The sequence below is a fragment of the Nannobrachium achirus genome, assembly GCF_963921795.1.
Source record: "Nannobrachium achirus genome assembly, chromosome: 3".
In the NCBI taxonomy this organism is placed as follows: Eukaryota; Metazoa; Chordata; class Actinopteri; order Myctophiformes; family Myctophidae; genus Nannobrachium; species Nannobrachium achirus.
The window spans coordinates 75,264,549-75,276,764 of record NC_137812.1 but is presented as its reverse complement, the minus strand read 5'-3'; the positions used below and the strand labels follow the sequence as shown (position 1 = coordinate 75,276,764).

Here is a 12,216-nt window from a genome sequence, read left to right as displayed (position 1 = left end):
TAAGTTAATCATTTGGGGACCCCCACAGGTTGAGAACCACTGTTCTAAAGAGCTGGAGAGACCGGCCCCGGTTACTGAACAAACACTCTCTATGTCACAATATAGAACTTAAACCTTTTAATCAAACGATGACATATTCAGGGAGGATATGATGATGATGATGATGATGTTAGTTAATAAATATGATGACTCAGCGTTTTGTCATGAAATGCACGATTCATTGGACATGATGATGCAACAATCAGCACAGTACAGAGAACACACACACACGCGCACGCGCGCACGCACGCACGCACGCACGCACGCACGCACGCACGCACGCACGCACGCACGCACGCACGCACGCACGCACGCACGCACGCACGCACGCACGCACGCACGCACGCACGCACGCACGCACGCACGCACGCACGCACGCACGCACGCACGCACGCACGCACGCACGCACGCACGCACGCACGCACGCACGCACGCACACACACACACACACACACACACACACACACACACACACACACACACACACACACACACACACACACACACACACACACAATCTCAGAGTCACTGTAGCCAACTAACATTGATAACAATTCCCAATTCAAACCCCTGCATAATCTCTCTCTCTCTCTCTCTCTCTCTCTCTCTCTCTCTCTCTCTCTCTCTCTCTCTCTCTCTCTCTCTCTCTCTCCCTCAGAGCTCATCCTTGGTGTTATTCTTCAGCTTTGCCTCTTCTTCCTTCATGGCCTCCATATATTTCTTCCTCTCCTCCTCCTCCTGAAACAATCACAACACATAGGATGAGACAGACAGGTCATCAAAAGGAAACGATCACAACACATAGGATGAGACAGACAGGTCATCAAAAGGAAACGATCACAACACATAGGATGAGACAGACAGGTCATCAAAAGGAAACGATCACAACACATAGGATGAGACAGACACACAGACACACAGAGCAGGGACGTGCAGAGAATGTTAGAGAGGCAGGGGCTGACATTTCTAAAAGGTCCTTTTGGTGAAAATATTGAAAATACCGACCTAGGTCGGCTATTTTCGTTACTTGACACCACACTGAACTAAGCATAATCAAGTGAATACTGGAGATGTGGCGTAACAGCATGGATTTCTACACAGAGAGAGCAATTCTTTCAACTTTTCATAAGATGCTGCATTCAAGTTCAGGAGAGTTTGGACAAGACTATTCTCTTGAATGCTGCCTTCAGGTATGGCATGGAAAGAGGGGTCATTTGCATTTCTTTCACCATAGTGAAAACTGCATTCATGGTCTGGAGAGGACACTTTTTACAGACGGATAAAAGAGCAGAGGCTCAAGCCCCCTTTGAGGTCTATGTGTGCATGAGCCTGAGACAGACAGACAGACAGACAGACAGACAGACAGACAGACAGACAGACAGACAGACAGACAGACAGACAGACAGACAGACCTTCACTCTGTCCTTCTTGGCTTTCTTCATCTCTTTCTCTACAAACTTCATCAGGTCTTTCACGTTCCTCTTGCCAGTGTAGAGCACCACCTGGTGGGTGTACACAGACATTACAACCACATGAAACAGTTATTAATATTATGACCACACTACTTCTCTCTCTCTCTCTCTCTCTCTCTCTCTCTCTCTCTCTCTCTCTCTCTCTCTCTCTCTCTCTCTCTCTCTCTCTCTCTCTCTTTGTGAATATGGATTAAGATGAACCCTATCTTATGTCAGGTGTCTTGGACAAGCATAAAGTTAAAATAAATGACCCTTCATTCAATGCTGTTTGCCGCTGTTCAACGCATGCACAAGGACACATTTTTCACGGCACACCTGGAAAAAGGCTGTCCTACCAAAAAAAAGGGCAAGTTAAAATCTAAAGTAATCATACAGTATATCCAACATATTCCATCAACTCTGGAACTAATACCAAATAAATCGTTTAACCACTTTAAAGGCCCATTCCCACTGGGCCAGATAACGGATAAAAAATCTCTTTCTCCAGATAAAAAAAAACTCTTTCTCCATTCAAGTGGATGGTAAGATACTAGGGGTGTAACGATACATTTTAATAGTGATTCGATACGCATCACGATACATGGTTAATGATACGATACATGTTTACAGTTTAGGCATTTAGCAGACGCTTTTAATCCAAAGCGACTTACAATAAGCAAATAACATCACAATAATAAACAAGATAATATGTCAGAACATCATCAACAATATAACAAATGCAAATGGATATCTATCTAGAAAAAACACAGTAAAATCAAAGTTCTAAAAACCTAAAGACAAAAAACTAATGCTAACTAGCTTCATGTATGGTCACTGATTTTTCTGTAGAGCTAAGGGTTTAGGTGGAGTCTGAAAAGGTGAGTCTTCAGTCCACGGCGAAAGCTAGCGAGTGAGTCCGTTGTTCTAAGTGCGGCAGGGAGTTTATTCCACAACTTGGGGGCCAGGAGGGCAAACTGTCTCATGGACGATATTGGTTCATTCATGGCGATACGATATGATTCGATTCAATGATTTAAACTCGATATAGTAACTATTTAGCAAAGACATTAAATCTGTGTGAAAGGTCTGGATATAGTGCAGGTTTTTAAGGGAAACGTGTATCATTATGGATATACATGAGTAAACACAGTGATTATCTGTCAAATACATGAACATTGTATATTGACAGACCTGCACCTTGACATGAACCCAGAGATTACACACATTTATCGATAGATCAGTGTAGCTACTGTATATGGAAAGAAAAATTAATTAAACCCCTTATTTTTATTTTTATTTTCTTCTTAAAAATTATGCACAAGTAGGTAGTATCGATACAATCGATTCTTTGCACTGCCGATTCGATACGATACAAAATCAAACGATACGATTCGATTTTAGCTGTTTTCATTTCGATATACTTCGTTTTTTTAAGTTAAAAACAACATTTCGATGCAGTTACTATATCGTTACACCCCTAAAAGATACAGATAAAAATAATATTTCGACAAATATATATATTTTTTTTTATCTGTATCTTACCATCCACTTGAATGGAGAAAGAGATGTTTTTATCTGTTATCTGGCCCAGTGGGAATGAGCCTTCTTTAGCCTTGTTTCCTACTGTACTTTCACACATTTTCTAAAGATGTGAAAATACCTGATCTACAAGCTCAAGGTCAATCAAAACAGAGAGACATTGATGTTTTCTGGTTCAGTGGTTCTCAACCCACTTGAAAATTGGACGAACTGTCAAATATTAGAGGCATACAGTCCTGGCTAAAAGTATTGGCACCCTTGCATTTGTTAAAAAAAAAACACAACACACAATCATCTAGATCAGGGGTTTTCAAAGTGGGTGACGGGGCACCCTGGGGTGCCGTGACAGCAGTCCAGGGGTGCCGCGAGATCATTTGATAATATTTGGAATTTATTTGGACACTTGAAAAAATATTATTTAGTATAATTTTAAACTTGAAGTACAAAGTTATTTTCAGTCAGTTCTAAACAAAATGGCCATTATCTCAACATTTTCCTCGCAACATAATCACTAAAATATCGTCACTGTCGGGCAGAAACCTCGTATCTCCAAGTTTCAAATGTGTACGTCTTTTGGTAAAGCAAAGCCCTGCTTCATCATTCAAGACTGTCTCACAAAACTAGTGAAAACAGCCGATCTACAAGCACACAACGTCTCGCGATGTGAGGCGTTGTGTGCTTGTAGATCTGCTGTTTTCACTAGTTTTGTACATTTTATAGATGACAAATACAAAACGAACGGTTTTGGACATACAAGGTTTCCACCCGACAACGACGATATGCTATAAATATAAGGTGCTGGGAGTGAAAATTATAATGTAGGGGTGCCTCGGATTAAAAAAATATTCATAGGGTGCCCTGAGACAAAAAGGTTTGTTCTGTTCTAGATTGTGCACAGTGAAGGAACATAAAGGTCTCTGGAGATGGACTTGGAGCTTTCATAATGTCCATGCTTGGCTACAATCTGACCTCCTGACAATGTTCTCCTTTTCATTTGGTCCTCAGTGTGTGACACACACCAGCAGAATGAGGGATTTACTCCATTTAAACTGGGTGGATTAGTGCTTACTAAAGATTAAACTGGGTGGATTAGTGCTTAGATTAAAGTCAACTTGGACTCACCACAGGTGAGTTCCAGGTGAACAGCCTGCTCTAAATTCAACTACAGTGTATTTAAGTATTTATGCAAGTTTCTGTGTAGAATGAGCTTGGATTCTGTATTTATTATAGTTTTATGTTGTGTTCCTTTGTAAACCAAATACTGTATTTATACTGTACTGTGTTGATGAAGAATATGTTTTCATTTGCCAAACTTCTGGAAGATTTTGTTGTTGTTGTTGTTTTTCTGTTTTACAAATGCATGCAAGGGTGCCAATACTTTTAGCCACGACTGTACATTGTGAAAATAGCTGATCTTGTGAGCATGTAGATCTGCTGTTTTCACAATAGAACTGTGTTATACAAAATGTAATGCTTCAAATGCACACTCAACGCACTGGTGTGCCATGTTGTCGTTCGTTTATTCGGTGCACTTGGTGCGTTGTCGTTGGGAAACCCAGTGCGCGGTGCACCGGTGTGCTGAGTGCACGCACTCACCAACCCTACTCAGATGATGGGGTTTGACGGTGTGGTGTTTTGATTGGTTGGTTTTCATGGCCATTTCTCGAGAGCTTCTCAGCTGTGAACAATGTAGGAAATTACCGCAAAATGCAGCATTTGCAGCTTAATTGGTCGTTTTAGCTTGATAGTTTCACACACATCAACGTGTAAACTAACAGCAGGTATGCCAATATTAATTACATCTCATTTCAATATCAACGTTACGTTAGCATACTTAGCAACTGCTGCTTTTCATAAAGTTTACCTTCAGAGTTCAGAGTGAAAAAGCTCACAGCTGCCTCTCAACTGGTTGTTGGTAAATAAGCCACACTGAACGCACTCTACAACGTCACCGCCCACTGCACTCACTACACTGAGCACACACCCGGTGCGCATTTCTGAATGCACCCCTAATGTGCCTCAACCCTGGGGGTCCCGACCCACAGGTTGAGAACCACTGCTATAGTTTACCCTCTCAGAGTAGAGCGCAGGGAAGAGGCGGAGTGACGGGTAGCGGTCTTGCATCATCAGGTTGATGTCGTTGGCCGAGGCGTCGATGCGCGCGACGACGACTTCCTCCCTCTCCTCGTAGGCCGAGGCTAGCTCCTCCCACAACGGGAACAACTCCCGAGACTCCTTACTGTATGGGAGGTCTGAAATACACACACGCACACACACATGCACATGCACGCGCACACGCACACACACACGCACACACACACACACACACGCACACACACACACACACACATTTTACACCTTTATTTGTGAGACATTCTTGAACACAAACAGTGGTAGATGACTGACATATTATTTGACAACTTTATACTTAAAATAAAAGAACATTGATAGTGAAAATAGCCGATCTACAAGCTCGTGATCTACAAGCGTCGCATCGTGACGCTTTGTGAGCTTGTAGATCTGCTATTTCCAAAATTATGAAAAATAATCGCGATTACGTCAAATAATTGCGATTAGACGATTATGTAGTAATTGTGACAGCCCTAGGTAGATGTACAAACTTGGGTAACTTGTCAGGGTTGGGATTATGTCAGGCGTGTGTATATATGTTCTCAGGGACGTGCTGGGCCCCTGATTCAGCCAGGGAAAAAGAGTTGCAGAGGCCCTCATTGCGCGCTATAGAGAGAGATCTCTCTCTCTATAAAAAATTGACATTTACATTTGAAACTTGGAGATACAAGGTTTCTGCCCGACAGTGACGGTTTACTTTGTTGGCCCCCCAGCCCCCAAAATGGAACGAAGGCTGACATTTTATTAGATTTTTTTTCCTAATGGCCGGCCTGGACCGGCCGGGAATGAACCGGCCGTTCAGGAGTTGTCCCGCTTTTCCCAATGGCCAGCACGTCCCTGTATGTTCTGTACATGCAGGTGTTGACACTAAGGTCTCAGAGGCACTTGTCGGTTGGACAAGTCCAGGTCATTTTCTACTTGCATGCATTTGGGTCTCCATCCGGAAATAATGGGGCTTACATTTATTATGATCAAATGATTGGCTTAGGAATGCGACAAAAACATATAAGTATAACACATACAGAAGAGGACGAAGACAGTCTTGTCAGGGTTGAAGGGTTAGGGTGATATAAACTCAGCACAAAAAGAAAGGAAACTTGACTTTGGTGCATTATATCATCCCTTTAATACTACCTATTTGTATTCTGTTATATTTTCATCATCATCATTCTCATCGTTGATTGGTCACCTTTACAACGAGGTACAGCTTGTAAGGATCTGGCATTCGTGGAATGAGCAACACAGCCAAACGTGTGGGTAGCTCCCCTCCAAAAATGGTCAAAATGGCCTGGCAGTCCTGCAATACTGTTCTTTTGGTCTTCACCTTTGTTGCTTGGAGCATTGAATGATAGCACTCTCCCACAGTAATAAGGAAAAGGAAAAACAACACATATTGGCCATTTTTACACTTTGTTAATGTTAAGCTCAATGTCAGGGAAGCCCAAAACAAGAGTAAATGCCAGCAGAACAGTATTGCAAGCCATTTTGGCAAAATATTGGTCAGCACTACCCACACGTTTGGCTGTGTAGCTCATGCCTCGAATGCCCGATGCTTACAAGCTGTACCTCGTTGTAAAGGTGACCAATCAACGATGAAAATGATATAACACACAATACAAATAGGTGTTATTAAAGGGAAGATATAATGGACCGAAGTCAAGTTCACTATCTTTTTGTGCTGAGTTTATATGTAAGGCCCGGGATGCGAACCCGAGTCTCCCGTGTGAAAGTTCAACATCTTAACCACTAGACCAAAGGGGGAGATAGTAGACTTTTGAGGCCATCAGGCTGAGACTGTGATCACTCTGCTACATAAACATCTAATATTTAGAAAATAGGACAAACACAGTTTTGTTAGGATAGAGGTGTATTAGTGTATATGTGTACTGTATATATAGGGTTACGGAGACACGTTTGTGGACGGAGACACGTTTGCGTTCGCTCCAAACAATTGAGAGAATAAACTAAGATAAACGGAGACAAACACATCGAATTGATATTTAAATCAAAAATATCAATATGGCTGAAGGAGGTGATAAGATATCCCTCAGAAGTAATGCAAAAGAAGCGGCCGCGGCTCTAAACGACCCGGTAATGGAAGAACTGAGGAAACTCAATAAGAAAATGGAAGAGACACGCAGCTCGCTGGAGAAGAAAATGGATAGTATGGGTTCCTCTCTGGAGAGAAAGCTGGACGGCAAAATCAACAACCTGCGTGACTCGATGGTTGAACTGATAAGGCAGAACCAAGATGACATGAAAGCAGAACTGCAAAGAAAGCAGACCGAAATCCAAGCCAATCTGGATATGGAAATAGGGCACGTAACGGCGAGAATCGAGCAGGTGGAAACCAACTTTAACAAGAAAGTCAAACGGGATGAATTCGACCCCGAGGTTTCCATTATTATATCGGGCTTGCCGTTTGAAGAGGGCGAGGATCTTATGCAGAGAGTGGGACTGCTGCTGTCGGATGGGCTGAAGTGCGACCCGGTACCAATGATCATGGCCGTGGAGCGGCTGGCACCGAGAGGAACGGGCCCGGGTCTGGTCAAGATGGAACTGAACACAACCCGCGATAAAGTGGCAGTGCTGCGAAGAAAACGGGAGCTGAAGGACAACACAGCGTTTGAGAAGATCTACATACGATCTGCTAAATCACACACCGAACGCCTGATTGATCTCAACTTCAGAGCTCTACTAGACGAGATCCCATCTGGAAAAAACTTTTTCATCACCGGGAATGGCCGAGTGGTGAGACGGGACAAGGACAATGAACGTGGCCGTGAACCTGACCGCAACGGAGCCGCCGACAGGAGCATGACGTCACAAGGAAGAAGGGGGAAATGAGCCGCGTCCATAACGACACAGAGTGATTCCAAAAATCTCTCTTTAATCCACTGGAATGTAAATGGATGGACAGACAAGAACTGTGAGTTAAGAACTGTGATTTTAAACCACCTACGACCAGACTTGATATCATTAAATGAAACCCATTTAACAGGAGAGGCGTCTATTGATTTGGATGGATATGTCTGGTATGGGAACAACAGAGAAAAGCATATTAAAGCTCCAAAGGGGTCAGGGGGGGTAGGTATTTGTGTTAAGTGTGACCTATTAAGTTCATATAAAGTTCACGTTTTCAGTAAAGAGGTCGATGGAATTCTTGGTTTACATTTTTCTAGTTTAAGTTCTCAATATAGTTTTGTTATTTTCTCATGCTACCTCCCTCCTGAGACATCCCCCTGGGGAAGAGATGCATCCGTTTTTTTTGGTCATTTATTAAGCTATATGTATTCATACTCTGACGTGGATGCTATTTATGTTTGTGGGGACATAAACGGTAGGACTGGTAACTTAGAGGACTATGTGAGTGATATTGATGATGTGCCAAGGAGGGTGGTATTGGACGAGGGGGTTAATGGACATGGAGAATTATGGATACAGTTTCTTAAGGACTCTAAGATGTGTATGGTGAATGGCAGAGTGTGTCCACTGAACGATAACTACACCTCAATATCTGTAAAAGGAAAAGCTGTTGTGGACTATATAGCAACTCCTTATGAGTGTTTGAAAACATGCATGCAGTTTAAAGTGATAACGTCGAACCACATGGTGGAATCAATTGGCTGCATAGATTTAATTGGAGAACGTAGTAAAGTGCCTGACCATTCCCTGCTAATAATGGATTTTACAGTAGGTTATAGAACTAATGTAGATTTATCAAGGGAAAGTGGCCAACAAGTAAAACAATATAAGCGAGGTGTTAGTAGAAAACTGCCAAATGATTTTTTATGTTCTAATATGAGAAGCAAAGCATTGATAGATCTGGTGGACAGACAGCAAGTATGTTTTACCACACAGGAGAGGTTAGATAGTTGGTATGGTGATTTTTGTGACTTAGTTCATAAGGAAATAGAAAAAGGTTCACAGGACAAGCCATATACTCCTACAAAAAAGAGAATTAAACACGACAAACCATACTGGAATAAAGAGTTGCAGGATCTGTGGTACTCTATGCATAGTTCAGAACGACTGTTTCTAAGATGTAAAAGAGATAGTGGGGACAGACAGCAACTATTAGATAATTTCAGAAAATGTCAGTATGCATTTGATAAGAGATATCGTTTGTTTAAAAGGAGATATCAAAGAGGTCAGTTACTGTATCTAGAAGAAATCCAATCATCAAGCCCTCAGCATTTTTGGAGCGAAATTAATAAGTTAGGACCAAGACGTAAAAAATGTATTCCAATGGAAGTATGGGGAGAAGGGGGACATCTGATAAGAGAGACTTCACAGGTGTTGGCTAAATGGGAAAAAGATTTTGCTACTTTATTTGAAAATGATGCAATAGGCTTTGATGATGGATTTTTTCAGGAAATGTGTCAATTAAAAAACAATTGGGAAAAAGAGATGTTAGAAGCAACATTCCAAGGTAATGAGGACCTTAATAGGGTCATTTCTATGGGGGAAGTGCAAAAAGTTATTGATAAAGCAAAAATAAGTAAAGCTACAGGCATAGAAGATTTACCAAATGAAATTTTAAAATCCCCTAAGCTTGCGCAAATTTTGTTTAATTTGTTTTACAATTGTTTTGAATATAGTAGAATACCTTCAATATGGTTTAAGTCTATCATAAGCCCCATACCAAAATCACCAAAAAATGACCCCAGAATTCCCCTTAATTACAGGGGAATTAGTCTGATGAGCACAGTTTATAAAATGTATTCATCTTTACTAAATGAGAGATTGATGGAATTTCTGGAGAAAGAACAGCTTCTGGTAGAGGAGCAGAATGGCTTTCGTAAAGCCAGGGCCTGTATTGACCACATTTATACAGTATGTACCATAGTAAGAAACAGATTGAAGGTAAACAAATCAACGTTTGCGTGCTTTATTGACTTTCAAAAAGCCTTCGATTTTGTCAATAGAGATCTTCTTGCCTTTAGACTGATTAAAACTGGTGTAGATGGAAAGTTTTATCAGGCAATTAGCTCACTTTATAGTGCACCACAAGCATGTGTAAAGGTAAATGATGCTTGTACCAATTGGTTTCCCACGCCATCCGGGGTGAAACAGGGCGATGCCCTTTCCCCTACCCTGTTCGCCGTATTTATTAATGATTTAGCCAATCAAATTAAACCGCTAAACTGTGGAGTCAAATGCGGAAGTGAATATGTCAGTATTTTATTATATGCAGATGATATTATTTTATTAGCAGAGACGGAACTGGACTTACAAAGAATGCTTACATATGCAGGTAACTGGTGTAAAAAATGGAGACTTCTGATAAATGAAAAGAAATCAGAAATTATTCATTTTAAAAACCCAGCTATTCGCACAAGTGATTTTCAATTCCAATTTGGGGAATCAAAGCTGAATTATACAAAGTATTATAAATATCTAGGCTTCTATTTGGATGAACATATGAATTTTATAAAAGGAACAACTTTATTGACAGAATCAGCAAGTAGAGCACTAGGGGGTGTCATAGCTAAGACAAAGGCACTGAGGGATCTTGGTTTCTCTACTTACTCCAAACTATACCAGGCTTGTGTTTGTCCAGTGTTAGATTATGTAGCAGGAGTGTGGGGATTTAAGCAATATCCTAAAAGCGAGGCTGTACATAATAGAGCAATGCGGTACTTTTTGGGCGTACACAAATTTACACCAACCCTGGCTATCATGGGGGATATGGGGTGGGATCCCAATGAGGTACGGTGGAGTATGCACATGGTACGTCTGTGGAATAGAATACTTGGTCTTAATTCTAATAGAATTGTAAGGAAGATTTTTGAGTGGGACATCTCGATTAAGGGTGCATGGGCTATGGACATGTATGATATTCTGTTGAGAGCTGGGTATGAAGACCATTATTATAATAAAGAAAACATACAGAGTATTGTAATAAAAGAAATTATTTTTCAAAACGTAAAAGACAAATGGGCACTAGATATAAGGTGTAAACCAAAGCTCCGTACATATTGTGAGATAAAATATGTCTATGGTCCAGAGAAATATGTACTGTATAACCTTTCAAAAAAGAAACGATCCTTATGTGCTCAAATTAGGGCTGGTATACTTGGTCTTCATATCGAGACAGGTAGATACATAGGCACAGCTGAGGAGGATAGGTTATGTGGTTTGTGTGAGCTTAATGAAATTGAAAATGAAATGCATTTTGTTTTCTATTGCCCATTCTACAACTCTATTAGGCAGAGACTTTTTAATAAGGTTGATCCAAATTATGAATTTGTGTGGTGTGATGACTCAGAGAAGCTGAGACGACTGTTTCAATATGATATTTTTTCTTTTGCTTCATTTCTGGAGAAAGCTTGGTCAATGAGAAGGAGGGCCATATACATGTAGAATAGTACTGTTTTATTTAAGATAATTTTGTTTCTGATGTATTCTCATGTTTATGAATTTGTTAATGTATACTATAAGGGCGTAGTGTAAACGCCGGAAGGACTACCGATGTAAAGTCACTTTGATGTCTAATGTGTCATATAATCCCATATGGGATGGGCCAAATTATGGCATGACACGGAAATAAAATTTTCATTCATTCATTCATTCATTCATTCATTCATTCATTCATATAGGTGTATATATACAGTATATAATAATACTTACAGAACAGAACGAACACAGTCTTGTTAGGGTGGAAGGCCACCTTCTCCAGGTTCATCCCAACCAGCTGTTTGACCGGTCGCTGGTCCCAGTCCTCTGGGAGAGACTCACTGGATAGTTTAGGCTGTTAACAACACAACAACACCTTAACAACACAATACAACAACAATACAACACTCACTGGACAGCTTAGGCTGTTAACAACACAATACAACAACACAATACAACACTCACTGGACAGCCTAGGCACATGCAAAATAGACCATGTAGTGTTCATTAACTCGGCCCTTTAAACAGATTATCCGCTCTTTCTCCCACCTCACTGTGGGATGGCTAGACGACATCTTTGCCATAATGTTACCATAACTAATGTAGATTTAGATGCCAAGGCTTTTTATTTTTTTATTTACCAATGCACATTGTGTGT

The 12,216-nt window shown here is 41.0% G+C and overlaps 1 protein-coding gene across 1 annotated transcript in view; it reads right to left on the bottom strand.

The window, feature by feature from the left end:
* Window positions 1-693: 693 nt before the first annotated feature.
* Window positions 694-12,216, bottom strand: part of LOC308282454 (protein disulfide-isomerase) — a gene marked incomplete at both ends in the record, with an annotated part of 27,068 nt that continues 15,545 nt past the window's right edge. Inside the window, 4 exons of the mRNA XM_080722800.1 lie at window positions 694-777; window positions 1,452-1,541; window positions 5,100-5,281; window positions 11,793-11,913. Coding sequence (XP_080578926.1) covers window positions 694-777; window positions 1,452-1,541; window positions 5,100-5,281; window positions 11,793-11,913 — 477 coding nt within the window. The remainder of the gene's footprint in view (window positions 778-1,451; window positions 1,542-5,099; window positions 5,282-11,792; window positions 11,914-12,216) is intronic.